Source organism: Centropristis striata, chromosome 3 (genome assembly GCF_030273125.1).
Source record: "Centropristis striata isolate RG_2023a ecotype Rhode Island chromosome 3, C.striata_1.0, whole genome shotgun sequence".
NCBI classification, from domain to species: Eukaryota; Metazoa; Chordata; class Actinopteri; order Perciformes; family Serranidae; genus Centropristis; species Centropristis striata.
In genome coordinates this window covers 1,827,184-1,845,001 of record NC_081519.1, presented here as the reverse complement: position 1 = coordinate 1,845,001, position 17,818 = coordinate 1,827,184, and the positions used below count along the sequence as shown (strand labels likewise).

At 29.8% G+C, this 17,818-nt stretch overlaps 1 protein-coding gene across 4 annotated transcripts in view; it reads left to right on the top strand.

Annotated features, from left to right (window-relative positions):
• Positions 1-13,460, top strand: part of asip1 (agouti signaling protein 1) — a 99,149-nt gene extending 85,689 nt beyond the window's left edge. For all 4 annotated transcript variants that reach the window (XM_059329981.1, XM_059329984.1, XM_059329982.1 and 1 more), the window contains exons 2-4: positions 8,664-8,834; positions 11,103-11,152; positions 12,915-13,460. In XM_059329981.1, the coding sequence (XP_059185964.1) occupies positions 8,669-8,834; positions 11,103-11,152; positions 12,915-13,082 (384 nt within the window). In that variant the 5' untranslated portion in view covers positions 8,664-8,668 and the 3' untranslated portion in view covers positions 13,083-13,460. The remainder of the gene's footprint in view (positions 1-8,663; positions 8,835-11,102; positions 11,153-12,914) is intronic.
• Positions 13,461-17,818: the final 4,358 nt, after the last annotated feature.

The window sequence follows — 17,818 nt, the reverse complement described above, 5'->3', positions numbered from 1 at the left end:
ATATATAATAAATATGTTATTAAAAATATATATTAAATATTATAGTCAAATATATAATACATATATTATTAAAATAAATATCGAATATATTAAAAATATATATTAAATATATTATTCAAATATATAATAAATATATTATTAAAAATATATATTATATATATTATTCAATTATATAATAAATAATATTAAAATATATATTAAATAAATTATTCAAATAAATAATAAATATATTATTCAAAATATATATTAAATATATTATTCAAATATATAATAAATATATTATTAAAAATATATATTAAATAGATTATTCAAATATATAATGAATATATTATTAAAAATATATATTAAATATATTATTCAAATATATGTTAAATATATTATTAAAAATATATGTTAAATATATTATAAAAATATATAATAAATATATTATTAAAAATATATATTAAATATATTATTAAAATATATTAAATATATTATTAAAATATATTAAATATATTATTAAAATATATAATAAATATATTATTAAAAATATATTAAATATATTATTCAAATATATAATAAATATATTATTAAAATATATATTAAATATATTATTCAAATATATGTTAAATATATTATTAAAATATATATTAAATATATTAAAAATATATATTTGCAGCCCCTTCAGAAACATCAGATCCACCTATTGACACATACAAATTTCACCTAAAATAAAAAAAATAAAATACAAAAAGACAAGAGGAAGAATACAAATTAAATAAATATAGAGTCTATCTATCTATCTATCTATCTATCTATCTATCTATCTATCTATCTATCTATCTATCTATCTATCTATCTATCTATCTATCTATCTATCTATCTATCTATCTATCTATCTATCTATCTATCCATCTATCTATCTATCTATTTTGTGTTGTTGTTTCCTTTCCTTGTGTCTGTAGATAAATGGGTTAATTCATTTTCAGTAACAATGAAAAAAATTCATTACTCTACTGTAAAATACACTGAAACAGTGTTTGTAACAAAAATATACTCTATATTATATACAAGCATCACTGTAATTTTTGCATTTCTTTTTGGTAAAAATACTTTTTCTCACTGTTAAAAGTACTAAACACCATATCTCTAACAGAAATATACTGTAATATTTAATGGTAAAGTCTTTAATTCATGCAGCATTTATAAAGTATTTTCTTGTCAATTATATGGCAGAACAGCGTTTCTTTTGATGGAAAAACGTTTTACTTTTTTACTGTACAATATAGAATAAAATTGCAACCTTAAACGTGAAATCAAACCTGCTACTATAATTTTACCGTAATATTTTAAAAAGTTGCACCATATTTATTACGGTAAAGTTCTGGCAACCACAGCTGCTGTTTTTTTACCGTAAAAACAACAGGTTTTTTTTTTTTTTTTTTTTACAGTATGAGTATGAGAGACAGGGTTCTAAGCCCAACATCTTCTCTATTTCAGATAATACAGCACATCTTTTTAACCATGCAGTTTTTTTAACAGACTATACTGTATACACAGTCATCCATAAAGTTGGAATGAAATATTTTTTACCTCTTTCCATGAAATGATTGTGACAAAGTGATTTATTCAGACAGATAAAGTGTTTATCTTCTCAAAACTTTACCACAATTAACAGGATTGTGTCTGATAAACTTTATGGGCGACCGTGTAAAAACATTTGTGAGTGTGGCTGGGGAGAGAGCTCAATAAACGTTTTCATATGTTTTTGTGATGAAAAAATGCCTGTAAAACCTCTGGGAGATTTTAAAATAACCCCCTAAAACCTGAAGGTTTTTTTTAAAAGTAATTTTATGTCTTTTTTGGTAATTTGGTGTCTTTATTTATTTATTTTAGTAATTTTGTGTCTTTTTTTTTGGTAATTTTGTGTCTTTTTAATACTTTTGTGTCTTTTTTGGTAATTCTGTGTCTTTTTAATACTTTTGTATCTTTTTTTGGTAATCTTGTGTCTTTTTTGTAATTTTATGTCTTTTTTGGTAATTCTGTGTCTTTTTTAGTAATTTTATGTCTTTTTAATACTTTTGTGTCTTTTTTTGTAATTTTGTGTCTTTTTTTTGTTAATTTTGTGTCTTTTTAATACTTCTGTGTCTTTTTAGTACTTTTGTGTCTTTTTTTGGTAATTCTATGTCTTTTTTTGGTAATTTCGTGTCTTTTTTTTGGTAATTTTGTGTGTTTTTTGGGTAATTTTGTGTCTTTTTAATACTTTTGTGTCTTTTTTTGGTAATTTTGTGTCTTTTTTTTGGTAATTTTGTGTCTTTTTAACACTTTTGTGTCTTTTTTTGGTAATTCTGTGTCTTTTTTCAAACATGTTATTGAAGGAGCAAAACTGTCCTTCAAAGCACTGGTTGCAGCAGACAATTAATGGATATCTTCATGTTTTAAATGCCTTTACAAGAGCAACTAAAATGCTTAACAGGCGGTAAAAAAAACAAGCCAAAGAGACTGGTTGGACTCTAACTGCATGTTTGATTGGTGTGAAAAGCAGCCGGCTCTGCTTGAAGCAGCACTGACGCTTTGTGGCCAATTTTATATTAAAACGGAGCTCCAGCACAGAGTGAAACACTCTGTTTCCTAATGTTAGCGGTGTGTTTTTTTGGCATTAAGAGGAAGAGAGAAACTGGATTAGAGTGTGTAAAATGTTCCCACTGCAGTGATAACATTTGACTCATGTGTGTGTGAGATTCTGTTACATTATAATTGAATTAGATTAAAAACACTGTGGTACATTGGCACTGATGGTAAGGCATGCAGCTTCAATCAAAGCGTGTAATGCATCGCAGCTTTTGAGTTTGACTTGGAGATTAGAGCATTCAGAGATTTCTTTTTTTTTAAAGCAGACTCTTCCTGTATTTACAGCAGGAGACTCAAGCTCAAATTACCTGGAGGCAGTATCAAAATGACCAAAAGAAGACACAAAATAACTAAAAAAGACACAAAATGACCAAATAAGACACAAAATGACTGAAAAAAGACACAAAATCACTAAAAAAAGACACAAAATGACTAATAAAAGACACAAAATGACCCAAAAAATACACAAAATGCCCACAGGCCAATTGTGGCCCTCGTGACGATATTTTGTGGCCCCCACCTTGATATGAAAGTTTAATGTGAGTTTTATATGAATGGCACTTTACCGTGTTGTGTGTGGAAGGTCCCTTTGATTACTTTTTTTGATAGTTTTGTGTCTTTTTTTTTAGTAATTTTGTGTATTTTTTAAGTAATTTTATGTCTTTTTGGGTCATTTTGTGTCTTTTTTTGGTAATTCTGTGTCATTTTTGGTCATTTTGAGTCTTTTTAAAGTAATTTAGTGTTTTTTTCAGTCCTTTTGTGTCTTTATTTGTAATTTTGTGTCTTTTTTTGGTCATTTTGTGTCTTTTTTAATAATTTTGTGTCTTTTTTTGGTCATTTTGCATCTTTTTAAAATAATTCTGTGTCTTTTTTAGTCATTTTGTGTCTTTTTGGGTCATTTTGTGTCATTTTTTAAAGTAATTTAGTGTTTTTTCAGTCATTTTGTGTCTTTATTTGTCATTTTGTGTCTTTTTTTGACATTTTGTGTCTGTTTTTGGTCATTCTAATACTGCCTCCAGCGGCCCTCAGGTAATTTGAGTTGCTGTTTTACAGCAATGCAGTAACTACGTCTTTGTGTTCAAAGGTAAAAAAAATCATCCTGACTTTTGAGCATAAAAATGACATCATCAATACATGTAGAAATAAGTGTCCTATCACTAACCTACCTATAACCCGTTTAACTGGCCAGTTAAAACACATTAAAACACTTTAAAACAGTTTTTTATCTCAGTTTGACCTTTTACTTAGTTCCTGTAGTCAGACTGTATTCTTTTATTTATTCTTTGAATAAATTGCAAATTCTCTGGCACATGTATACAATATAGTTATGTACAATTGTCTGTTGGCTGTTTTCCTGCATTATAACTTGCTTATGTTATGTTTATGAAAGTCTATTATTCTGCCTTTCCGTTGAAGAGATTTTCCCCCGGAAAATATTACATGTATAAGTCGTAATCCGTTCATAAACATCTCTATTAGACTTCAGTCAGAATGTGGCTGATTACTGTATTTTACTGTAATACTCTCCTGATTGCTCTGTTTTCCCTCAGGGATATTTCCAGTGTTTATATTTCTAATGGAGGATTATTTTTTCCTGTGCAGTTCTATAAAACAGTTTCCCTTCATCTTTCCTTTCTCACAGTGACATCATCAGTCAATGATTACAGTAGGAATAGTAAAGGTGAACATGTCAAAGCTGACAAATCTCAAGCAAGAACCTTTACTGTTAAAATTAATACATGTTTGCTGTGTCAAATTAATAATAAAATGATCAATTTATAACAATGAAAAATGGAACAATTCTAACCTTTTTTTTGTTCAAACAATATCTCATTGTACACAAAATGAACCCAGAATGTTACATTGTATAATAGTTTAACTCTATGGAGTCTTATAGGGCTATTTTGTCTTTACATGTCTTTGTAAGTCATTTTGTGTATTTTTTTGGTAATTTTGTGTCTGTTGTTGTGTCTTTTTTGTCATTGGTGTCATTTATTTATCTTTTTTTGTGTCTTTTAGTTTTTTTGGTCATTTTGTGTCTTTTTTGTCAATTTGTGTCATCTTGTTTTTGGGGTAATTTTACATATTTTTGGGGGTAATAAAAAAAAAGGTAATTTTTTTACATCTTTTTTTTGTAATTTTACATCTTTTTTGGGGTAATTAAAAAAATGGTAATTTGTAACATCTTTTTTGTAATTTTACATCTTTTTGGGTTTTTTTTTTTTTTTCAAGGTAATTTTTACATTTTTTTGGGTAATTTTACGTAGTTTTGGGGGGTACTTTTACATATTTTTTGGGTAGTTGTACATCTGTTTTTTTGGGTAATTTTACATATTTTTTGGGGTAATTAAAAAAAAGGTAATTTTTTTACATCTTTTTTTGTAATTTTACATATTTTTTGGGGGGTAATTTTACTTTTTTCTTCTTCTATTCAATTCAGTTCAAATTGAAAATGACTTCCTTTGACACAGCGTCTCTGCTGTCAACAGAAACAGCTGCAGGAATTATCACTGATGACATCATTGTTTGCTATTATATTATACGATTATTATTGTTGTTATACTTATATTCTAATATTATCATACTTATATTATTATACTTATCATCATACTAAATAGCACACTTTATACTCTTCCATATTTGCTGATATATTATTCTATGCGTCTGTTAAATGACTAAATGTAAATATATAACTAGCTTCTGTATATTTTTCTATATTATATGTTTTTTTTATAACCCTTATACTAAACTGTGTACATCCTCTGCATACATATCTATATTTATTAATTGGTGTTCATTGTACTCCATACAACAACCTATTTAACATGCTAACATTTATTTTTTTCTCATGTGCAATATCTGTGAAATACAAAATATTCTCAGGAAGAAAAACAACTTGTCTTGTCTTGTGTTGAGGAAGGAAACTTTATATTTGTTTTTTACAGCAAGAATCAAACAGCACTGTGTCAGATTAGCAAAGAAGTATGAGAGATTGTTTATATTCTCAGTAAAACTCCACATGGTATTTATATAATTCATTTCATGGATGAGAACACATTAGAACAATTCATGAAGCAGCTGAAATCAAACCTGCCTTCAATATTACAAGCAGAATATATTCCTGAGGGCCGCTCAGAGCTTTATTGTACTTTATTTGACAATAATATCAGAGAATGTTTCCCTATAATCACATAAAACAGCTTGAAACGAGTGTAATATAATTCTCCAGACAAACAATAGTCATCAAGATGACATAATCACATGCCTTCTACCTTATTAGCCCATTAAATTCATTTTTTTGTTTGTATATTCTGCTATTTTTTACCATATATACTTATATTTCTTTCTATTGTTGTTGGAGAAACTGGAGCGAATTCCCCTCTGGGGATCAATAAAGTATTTATAATTCTCACTATCAGATAATAAAAACAATACAACAGTAGGTTCAGTGAAAAAAGATGATAGTTTGTATTAATTGTACACATCGGGTTACGTACATCACATAAAAATTACTTAAAAAGTTACTTTACATTTCCAACTTTTAGTTTTACATGAGGTCATGGGTTTAAAGAATCATCAGACACCACAATCTTCTAGGCCAGGGGTCTCAAACTCGCGGCCCGCGGGCCAATTGTGGTCCTCGTGATGATATTTTGTGGCCCCCACCTTGATATGAAAGTTTAATGTGAGTTTTATATGAATGGCACTTTACCGTGTTGTGTGTGGAAGGTCCCTTTAATTTAATTTAATTTGTGTCTTTGGTCATTTTGTGTCTTTTTTTAGTAATTTTGTGTCTTTTTTAAATATTTTTGTGTCTTTTTTAAATAATTTTGTTTCTTTTTTTGTAATTTTGTGTGTTTTTTGGGGTCATTTTGTGTCTTTTTCAAATGATTTAGTTTTTCTGGGTCATTTTGCGTCTTTTTTAGTAATTTTGTGTTGGGTTTTGTTGGTCATTTTGTGTCTTTTTAAATAATTTTGTGTCTTTTTTGGTAATTCTGTGTCTTTTTGGTAATTTTGTGTCTTTTTTTGGTAATTCTGTGTCTTTTTAAAATAATTTGTTTCTTTTTTTGTAATTTTGTGTGTTTTTTGGGTCATTTTCTGTCTTTTTCAAGTAATTTAGGTTTTTTTGGGTCATTTTGTGTCTTTTTTAGTAATTTTGTGTCTTTTTTTGGTCATTTTGTGTCTTTTTTAAATAATTTTGTGTCTTTTTTAGTTTAATGTGAGTTTTATATGAATGGCACTTTACCGTGTTGTGTGTGGAAGGTCCCTTTAATTACTTTTTTAAGTAATTTTGTGTCTTTTTGGGTCATTTTGGGTCATTTTTTGGTAATTCTGTGTAATTTTTTTAATAATTCTGTGTCCTTTTTTGTAATTTTGCGTCTTTTAAAAATAAGTCGGTCTGTTTTAGTAATTTTGTGTCTTTTTGGGTCATTTTGTGTCATTTTTTTGGTAATTCTGTGTCATTTTTGGTCATTTTGAGTCTTTTTAAAAGTAATTTAGTGTTTTTACAGTCATTTTGTGTCTTTATTTGTAATTTTGTGTCTTTTTTAGTCATTTTGTTGCTTTTTTTGGTCATTTTGAGTTTTTTAAAAATAATTCTGTGTCTTTTTTGGTAATTCTGAATGGCACTTTACCATGTTGTGTGTGGAAGGTCCCTTTAATTCCTTTTTTTGGTAATTTTGTGTCTTTTTTTTAAAATAATTTTGTGTCTTTTTTTAAATAATTTTGTGTCTTTTCTTAATAATTTTGTGTCTTTTTTTTAAATAATTTTGTGTCTTTTTGGTAATCCTGTGTATTTTTTTTTGTCATTTTGTGTCTTTTTAAAGTAATTTAGTGTTTTTTCAGTAATTTTGTGTCTTTTTGTGTCTTTTTTTGGTCATTTTGTGTCTTTTTTTTTTAGTCATTTTGTGTCTATTTTTGGTCATTTTGTGTCTTTTTTTGGTCATTTTGTGTCTTTTTTAAGTTTTTTTTTCTGTCATTTTATGTTGGTTTTTTTTTTTCGTAATTTTGTGTCTTTTTTAAAATAATTTTGTGTCTTTTTTGGTAATTCTGTGTATTTTTTTTGGTCATCTTGTGTCTTTTTTGTCATTTTTTGTCTTTTTTTTTTAGTAATTCTGTGTCTTTTTTTGGTCATTTTGATACTGCCTCCAGTGGCCCCCAGGTAATTTGAGGCCCCTGGTCTAGGCTGTAGCTGCTGAGACTTCATCACTTCCTCCTTCGTTATGTAATAATAACTATGGCCACTAGAGGTCAGCGACTTCAGCCACTAAATAACAAACTTAACAGCTAATTTTAGCCTAGTCTACTCTCTTCACTGCTGTGCATTATGGGAATTCTGTGACAGTAAAACTATGTAATGTAAATAACAAATGTAAGCCCCATTCAGAACACGGATTGCAATCAAATTTTTGGAGTGTGTAGCATCATTTTACAGTGTTCTCTAACACAGCTATTCTCAACCTTGGGATCGGGACCCCAATTGGGGTCGCGAGATGATTTGTGGGGGTCGCCAAATCATTTTGGAAGTCAGCTCTGTCTCCACTGTGTTAAAGTGCTCATGTGTTTTAGTCTTTTTTGTCATTTCATGTCTTTTTTTGGTCATTTTGTGTCTTTTTTGGTCATTTTTTTTCCTTTTTTTGGTCATTTTGTGTCTTTTTTGGGTCATTTTGTGTCTTTTTTGGTCATTTTGTGTCTTTTTTGATCATTTTGTGGTCAATTTTGGTCTTTTTTGGTCACTTTGTTTCCTTTTTTGGTCATTTTGTGTCTTTTCTTAGTCATTTTGTCTTTTTTTTTGTCATTTTGTTTCTTTTCTGTGTCATTTTATGCCTTTTTTTGGTCATCTTGTGTCTTTTTTGGTCAATTTGTGTATTGTTTTGGTCATTTTGTGTCTTTTTTGGTTATTTTGTGTCTTTTTAAAGTCATTTTGTCTTTTTTTGGTCATTTTGTTTCTTTTCTGCGTCATTTTGTGTGATAAAAGTTAATAAACATAATGTTTGTTTAAAAAGTGACTTCATGTTTGTGAATCTGTCCGTTGTTGTTGTTTGTTGTCCCAGATAAGATGCGTGCGTCCCTGCTGCTCAGCTGCTGTGTCCTGGCGGTGACACACTCGTTCCTGTCCTCGGCCCACATGGTCCCCGATGAGACTCTGTCCACCAACAGGGTGGTGGTCTCCAACGCTCTGTCCCATAGTCTGGACGTGGGGACACCATCTGTTGTTATTGTAGGTCAGTCTGACACTTTCACTCTGTGGACTCTCTAACGGCTATTCTGTCCATTTTTCATTCCTTTTCATGTCTTTACCTGTCTTTGGAAGTCATTTTGGGCCTTTTTGGGTCTTTTTTTGGTCATTTTGTGTCTGTTGTTGTGTCTTTTTTTAGTTATTTTGTGTCATTTTTGGGTAATTTGTGTCTGTTGTGTCTTTTTTTAGTTATTTTGTGTCATTTTTGTGTCATTTTGTGTCTTTTTTTGGTCTTTTTGTGTCTTTTTTTAGTCATTTTGTGTATTTTGTGTCATTCTGTGTATTTTTTGTCATTTTCTGTCTTCTGTGGGTATTTTTTGGTCATTTTGTGTCTTTTTTTGGTCTTTTTGTGTCTTTTTTCAGTCATTTTGTGCCTTTTTTCATCATTTTTGTCTGTTGTTGTGTCTTTTTTTAGTTATTTTGTGTATTTTGTGTCATTCTGTGTATTTTTTGTCATTTTCTGTCTTCTGTGGGTATTTTTTGGTCATTTTGTGTCTTTTTGTGTCTTTTTTTAGTTATTTTGTCTTTTTTGGTCATTTTGTGTCTATTTGTGTAATTTTTTGGTTATTCTGTGTCTTTTTTGGTCATTTGTGTATTTTTTGTGTCTTTTTTTGGTCATTTTCTGTCTGTTGTTGTGTCTTTTTTAGTCATTTTCTGTCTTTCTTTGTCATTTGTGTCTTTCTGTGTCTTTTTTGGTCATTTTGTGTCTGTTGTGTCTGTTTTTAGTTATTTTGTGTCTTTTTTTTTGCCATTTTGTGTCTTCTGTGGGATTTTTTGGATCATTCTATCTTCTCATTTTGTGTCTTTTTAGGTCATTTTGTGTCTTTTTTTGGTTATTTTGTGTCTTTTTTTGGTAATTTGTGTCTTTTTTGTGTCTTTTTTTGGTAATTTTGTGTCTGTTGTTGGGTCTTTTTTAGTTATTTTGTGTCTTTCTTTGTCATTTTGTGTCTTTTTGTGTCTGTTGTTGTGTCTTTTTTTTAGGTATTTTGTATCATTTTTTGGTAATTTTGTGTCTGTTGTGTCTTTTTTAGTTATTTTGTGTCTTTTTTGTCTTTTTTTGGTAATTTTCTGTCTGTTGTTGTGTCTTTTTTAGTTATTTTCTGTCTTTCTTTGTCATTTGTGTCTTTCTGTGTCTTTTTGGTCATTTTGTGTCTGTTATGTCTGTTTTTAGTTATCTTGTGTCTTTTTTTTGTCATTTTGTGTCTTCTGTTGGATTTTTTGGATCATTCTATCTTCTCATTTTGTGTCTTTTTAGGTCATTTTGTGTCTTTTTTTGGTTATTTTGTGTCTGTTGTCTTGGTCTTTTTTTGGTTATTTTGTGTCTTTTTTTGGTAATTTGTGTCTTTTTTGTGTCTTTTTTTAGTAATTTTGTGTCTGTTGTTGGGTCTTTTTTAGTTATTTTGTGTCTTTCTTTGTCATTTTGTGTCATTTTGTGTCTGTTGTTGTGTCTTTTTTTAGGTATTTTGTATCATTTTTGGGTAATTTTGTGTCTTTTTTGGTAATTTTGTGTCTGTTGTGTCTTTTTAGTTATTTTGTGTCTTTTTGTGTCTTTTTGTGGGGTTTTTTGGTCATTTGTGTATTTTTTGTGTCTTTTTTTGGTAATTTTCTGTCTGTTGTTGGGTCCTTTTTTAGTTATTTGTGTCTTTCTTTGTCATTTGTGTCTTTCTGTGTCTTTTTTGGTCATTTTGTGTCTGTTTTTAGTTATTTTGTGTCTTTTTTTTGTCATTTTGTGTCTTCTGTGGGATTTTTTTGATCATTCTATCTTCTCATTTTGTGTCTTTTTTTGGTTATTTTGTGTCTGTTGTTGTGTCTTTTTTTAGTTATTTTGTGTCTTTCTTAGTCATTTTGTGTCTTTTTTAGTCATTTTGTGTCTTTTTTCATGTGATTTTGAATTTGTTTTTTTAACTGCCACAACACTATCATGCTCAATAAAGAATTAAATGCTACATAAATTAAAGATTTTACCATTAAATATAACAGTATATTTTTGTTAGAGATATGGTGTTTAGAACATTTAACAGTGAGAAAACGTTTTTTTTTTTCACAAAAAATAAATGCAAAAATTACAGCGATGTCTTGTATATATATTACAGTATATTGCCAGTCTATTTTACAGTGGAGTAATAGATTTAAAAAAAAACCCAAACTGTTTTGGCTGATATATACATTTAGGGTGTTTCATTGTTACTGAAACTGAATTAACCTATTTATCATTTTACTGTGAAGTTTCTTATTTTTTAATTTCCTTTTTCAGAGTTGCCAAAATCAGTGAGGAAGAACAAGAAAACAAAGAAACAAAAAAAGGTATTATAAAAAGATGACGTTTTATTCACGAAGCTGTTATGAGCTAATCATTATAATCTTAACTCAAAAGGTCCGTTTACAGCAGGGGTCTCAAACTGGCGGCTCGCGGGCCAATTGTGGCCCTCGTGACGATATTTTGTGGCCCCCACCTTGACATGAAAGTTTAATGTGAGTTTTATATGAATGGCACTTTACCGTGTTGTGTGTGGAAGGTCCCCTTAATTTAATTTAATTTGTGTCTTTGGTCATTTTGTGTCTTTTTTTAGTAATTTTGTGTCTTTTTTAAATATTTTTGTGTCTTTTTTAAATAATTTTGTTTCTTTTTTTGTAATTTTGTGTGTTTTTTGGGGTCATTTTGTGTCTTTTTCAAATGATTTAGTTTTTCTGGGTCATTTTGCGTCTTTTTTAGTAATTTTTGTGTTGGGGTTTTTTGGTCATTTTGTGTCTTTTTAAATAATTTTGTGTCTTTTTAAAATAATTTTGTTTCTTTTTTTGTAATTTTGTGTGTTTTTTTGGGTCATTTTCTGTCTTTTTCAAGTAATTTAGGTTTTTATGGGTCATTTTGTGTCTTTTTTAGTAATTTTGTGTCTTTTTTTGGTCATTTTGTGTCTTTTTAAATAATTTTGTGTCTTTTTTGGTAATTCTGTGTCTTTTTGGTAATTTTGTGTCTTTTTTTGGTAATTCTGTGTCTTTTTAAAATAATTTTGTTTCTTTTTTTGTAATTTTGTGTGTTTTTTTGGGTCATTTTGTGTCTTTTTCAAGTAATTTAGGTTTTTTTGGGTCATTTTGTGTCTTTTTTAGTAATTTTGTGTCTTTTTTTGGTCATTTTGTGTCTTTTTTAAATAATTTTGTGTCTTTTTTTAGTGATTTTGTGTCTTTTTTGGCCATTTTGTGTGTTTTTGGGGTCATTTTATGTCTTTTTCAAGTAATTTAGTTTTTTGGGGGTAATTTTACATCTTTTTGGGTAATTTTGTGTCTTTTTTAGTAATTTTGTGTCTTTTTTGGTCATTTTGTGTCTTTTTGGGGTCATTTTATGTCTTTTTCAAGTAATTTAGTTTTTTGGGGGTAATTTTACATCTTTTTGGGTAATTTTGTGTCTTTTTTAGTAATTTTGTGTCTTTTTTTGGTCATTTTGTGTCTTTTTAAAATAATTTTGTGTCTTTTTTTAGTAATTTTGTTTCTTTTTTAAATAATTTTGTGTCTTTTTTTAAATAATTTTGTGTATTTTTTTGGTCATTTTGTGTCTTTTTAAAATAATTTTGTGTCTTTTTTTAGTGATTTCGTGTCTTTTTTGGCCATTTTGTGTGTTTTTGGGGTCATTTTATGTCTTTTTCAAGTAATTTAGTTTTTTGGGGGTAATTTTGCATCTTTTTGTGTCATTTTGTGTCTTTTTGTGTCTTTTTTTAGTAATTTTGTGTCTTTTTAAAATAATTTTGTGTCTTTTTTTAGTAATTTTGTTTCTTTTTTTTGTAATTTTGTGTCTTTTTTAAAATAATTTTGTGTCTTTTTTTGGTCATTTTGTGTCTTTTTTAAATAATTTTGTGTCTTTTTTTAGTAATTTTGTGTCTTTTTTGGCCATTTTGTGTTTTTTTTGGGTCATTTTATGTCTTTTTCAAGTAATTTAGTTTTTTTGGGTCGTTTTGCGTCTTTTTTTGGGTCATTTTGTGTCTTTTTTGGTCATTTTGTGTCATTTAGTCATTTCGTTTTTTTTCTCCCTCTCTCTCTCTCTCTCTCTCTCTCTCTCTCTCTCTCTCTCTCTCAGAACAAGTTTGGGGTGAAGAAGCGCCCCCCCCCTCCTCCTGACTGTATTCCCTTGTGGGGAAGCTGTAAATCTCCGAGCAATGTCTGCTGTGATTTCTGTGCTTTCTGCCAGTGTCGGCTCTTCAGAACTGTGTGTTTCTGTCGGATGGGCAACCCCGGCTGCCCATGAAAAGCACTTTATTACCGAGGACTGCCACGCAGTGAACTTTCTGAACCTCTAACAGGGTGTAACTGCTTATAGGACTGCTACGACACTCGAATATTAAAGTTGTTATCCCACTTTGAGCTTTTTTTTTAGCATGCATAAAATGGATATGTTTGCTCAAACTATTGCTTTATTTTTTACACAGAAATACATGAATGCTCAGTACCAAATATTTTATGAAGCCTTATAAGAATAAAGTCCATGTGCTATGTTTTATATAAACAGTGTATTTGTTTTATTTAATGAATTCACAAATATTTACAGTTGTCAGTACAATACTTTATAACTTCCTCAACTCAGATCTAAAGATCTAAACCCCCCCTGGGGCCGGATTCACAAAAGTTTTCTTAAGATAAAACTAAAGAAAATTCTTAAGAAAAAAAAGATGTTCCTAAGAATGTTCTTAAATGCTATTCACCATTTTTTTTTTTTTTTTAAGAATTGATGTATGTGTTAGGAACTTCTTAGTTTTCTCTCTTAGTTGAGACGGATTTCAGAATAAAGGCCTCCCATAAGAAGTGAGGAGCATTTATGGGTACAAGTCAGGAACCGGCATACGTTACATATCTCAAGGGTGTCTTTTTGTGTCTTTTTTGGTAATTTTGTGTCTTTTTCTGTCTTTTTTTGGTTATTTTGTGTCTTTTTGTCATTTTTTGTCTTTTTTTTGTCATTTTGTGTCTATTTGTGTCTTTTTTGGGTTATTTTGTGTCTTTATTGGTTATTTTGTGTCATTTTGTATCTTTTTTTGGTTATTTTGTGTAATTTTTTGTCATTTTGTGTCTTTGAGTCCAAAAAAAATGGTTCCCAAGCAAAATTTTGAGTTTTTGACCTTCTAATTTGTATCAAATGTCCATCAAATTGCCCATCTTGCTCAGTTGTTGGACCATTTCCCCTTAGTTTTTTTTGTAAGTAGGCAATCAAGATGAGGAAATTAAGTTTCTGGATCTATAGTCTAGAGTCAGAGCAAGGATATAGTGGAGGCTCAGTGTCTTTTAAGGTATATATATATATATATATATATATATATCAAAAACTCAAAATTTCGCTTGGGAACCATTTTTTTTGGATGCAGCACCCTTGGAATAAGTAAAGTAGGCCGGTTCCTGACTTGTACCCATAAATGCTCCTCACTTTCACTTTTTGGACAATTCCGTCTAGACTATCTTAGGAAGTTCTTAGATTTTTAACTTAAGATCACTAGTACATTAGTAGGAGTGTAATAGTACTGCAGTAGTAGTATCAAATACAACAACTGCCTCTGTGATTTACTACGAGTACATTGTATTTAATGTAGGAATCGGCCAGAAGAACTAGAATAACAGAATGAAAACGGCCAGAATAAGCTTTGTGTGATACATTCACAAAAAAAAAAACTATTCTGACCAACTTCAGTGAACAAAATGTGTTAACACATTGTCTAAATATTAAAGAAATCAAATAAATGTCATACAAATATGTTCAAGTAAATACAAATCAAGACTTTCCTTTTAACTGTAGCTGTTTTCAGACTGCTGAGGGTTGTGAGGAAATATGAGAAGAAATACACTACTGGTCAAAAGTTTTAGAATACACCAAGTTTTCCAGAATTTAATTGAAAATGATGCAGTTTAATGTCTCAGTGTACTCTGAAATTAATGCACATTTGCAACATTTAAAATTCTTTATTGAGCATGATAGTGTTTTGAAGGTAAAAAAAAGATTCAAAATCACATTTTCTGTTGGACTAAAGGACTAAAAAAAGACACAAAATGACAAAAAAGACACCAAAAGACACTGAAAAGACTAAAAAAAGACACAAAATGACCAAAAGAAGACACAAAATGACTTACAAAGACATGAAAAGACTTAAAAAATGGACAAAATAGCCCAAGACTCCATAGAGTTAAGTTGTTAACCCATTTCTTGTTCCCTGAAAAAGGCCTACTTGTATAATTCTGAAATGTACATTATCTTTCAGTTTTGGTTAAGCTTACCTTTTTTTATTTACCTCTGGCAGTTCACCACTTACCTTTGGACCCTTTCAAGCTGTTCATTTGACTTGAACTGCTTGAATTTCAATTAAAAACTGAAAAAATGTGGATGTTCTAAAACTTTTGACCGGTAGTGTATAAGAACTTTGTTTTCAAGAATCTCATTTCTTCATGAATACCAAAATCTTCTTAAATTTTGTCTTAAGAGCAAAGTTAAGAAAAAAGTGGCACCTAAGAAGCATTTTTTTCTAAAGAATGGTGCCCCAGAACTGTAGAGGAGAAAATACTTCATTTGTTTGGGACTACTTTCAGTGGTGGATTGATACAGAGCCACGCCCCCAAACGCAATGAGCCAATCACAGTGCACATAGCTTAACATTCTCTCCTTGCACGTCCATTGAAATGCATTGGAGTAAGTTGTGAAGAAATATGAGAAGAAATATACGAACTTTGTTTTCAATTTCTCATTTGTTCTCAAGTTCTTCAAGATCTTACAAGATCTCAAGGTAAAAACTTAAGAAGAAAGTTAAGAAAAAAACTAAAGAAAGGATAAAGATTTCTTCATGAATACCAAAATCCTCTTAAATTTTGTCTTAAGAGCAAAGTTAAGAAAAAAGTGGCACCTAAGAAGCATTTTTTTCTAAAGAATGGTGCCCCGGAACTGTAGAGGAGAAAATACTTAATTTGTTTGGGACTACTTTCAGTGGCGGATTAATACAGAGCCACGCCCCCAAACGCAGTGAGCCAATCACAGTGCACATAGCTTAATAAATCTTTTCTTGCACGTCCATTGAAATGCATTGGAGTTAGTCAGTTTTCATTCGTTTTTATGTTTTTTCTTGACATTTTAAGTTTAACCCTTTGATGCACAACACGGGTCTAAAGTGACCCGACAGGGTTTTTTATGTTCTATATATTTGCAATAAATTAATTTCATCATTCAGTCTTCCAGGTTTTCCTCAATTAGTTTGTTTCTAATCATCATACATCCTAATTTTTATGTTTTCCTTTATTCATTTTTGAATAAAATCCCTTTTTGTGTCACTACTTCAATGTTATGTCATGTATGGCTGTATGAGTGTTTCTATGATATATCTTTGAAATAAATATATTTTACCATTTATTATTCCATGTGTTCAGTAAATATCTTGGTTTTGTTTAGCACAAATTATCCTTTTTTTCTTTTCCTTTCCTACTTTTTGAACAAGCACAGCTTTTATACTTCTACTATAGTTTATACACATGGGTCAAAAATGCGCATGCATTTATAATAGAATTTGGCGGGTAAAAAGTCTTTGTTTGGGATTATGAACATATTCACAGCTCAGCACAGTCTTTTTTTTCAATTGTTCTAACATTACCCTAACAAAATATAAAATATAAGTGTGAAAGATACAAAATGTTATTAGCTTTAGCTTACCTTGAGAGTAAGTTCATGTCAGAAAGGTACAAGTAGCTAGTTAGTTAGTTAGTTAGCTGTTGATACAGTTGAAGATTTGGAAATGAATGCAGGTCATTTTTGACCCATGTTGTGTATTAGAAGGGGGGTTAATATGTTGTTCATCAAAGCAACATGGTCTCACAGGAATCCGTGAAATAGCCACGGATTTGCTTAACTCAAAATCCGTGGAATAGCCATGGAATAACTCAAATTTCCGTGAAACTGACACGGATTTCGCTACAATGCAAGTTAATGACAGTCATGAAGCATAGCTTATTACGCCTACCTGTTACAACTAAAGTTAATTTAAAAATTACAAAATGTACAATCTGTTATTTATCAATAAAATAAAAAAAAATAGCAGTCACAAAAGAGAGAAAAGAAAGAAGCTGCTTGATTTTTCTTTTTTTTCTTCTTCCTCTCCCCTTCCTTCCTTTTCTCCTTTCCCTTCTTCCTCCTTTCTTCCTTAAAAAAGAATAATAATAAGAAATACATATATAATAAAATTAAAAAATAAAGATAAAAGACAATCAAACATACAGAACAAAACAAAACAAAAATAGTAGCCGCATAGAACCAACATGGTCTCACAGGAATCCGTGGAATAGCCACGGAATCACTCAAATTTCCGTGAAACTGACACGGATTTGGCTACAATGCAAGTTAATGACAGTCATATCCCGTGGCTATTCCAACATACAAAGTGATTATGTACATTCACTGAGTGAATATTTAGAAAATAAAACATATATTTCTCACTAGAAATGTGATCAAAATCCATTTTTATGCAGAAACTCAGTCAAAATATTGATTTTTTCACTAAAAATGAGAGAACTGTCCGCCATGTTTTTTGTTCTGACCGCTGGGACCTTGAAAGTCACGTGACTTGGAACAAACCAATAGGAACAAATATCCATGGAATAGCCACGGGATATGACTGTCATTAACTTGCATTGTAGCCAAATCCGTGTCAGTTTCACGGAAATTTGAATGATTCCATGGCTATTCCACGGATTTTGAGTTATTTTGAGTTCATGGATGAGACCAGGTTAAAAAAAGACACAAAATGAGTAAAAAAAGACACAAAATGAGTGAAAAAAGTATCAGTTTCGCGGAAATTTGAGTGATTCCGTGGCTATTCCACGGATTTTGAGTTATTTTGAGTTCATGGATGAGACCAGGTTAAAAAAAGACACAAAATGAGTAAAAAAAAGACACAAAATGAGTGAAAAAAGTATCAGTTTCGCGGAAATTTGAGTGATTCCGTGGCTATTCCACGGATTTTGAGT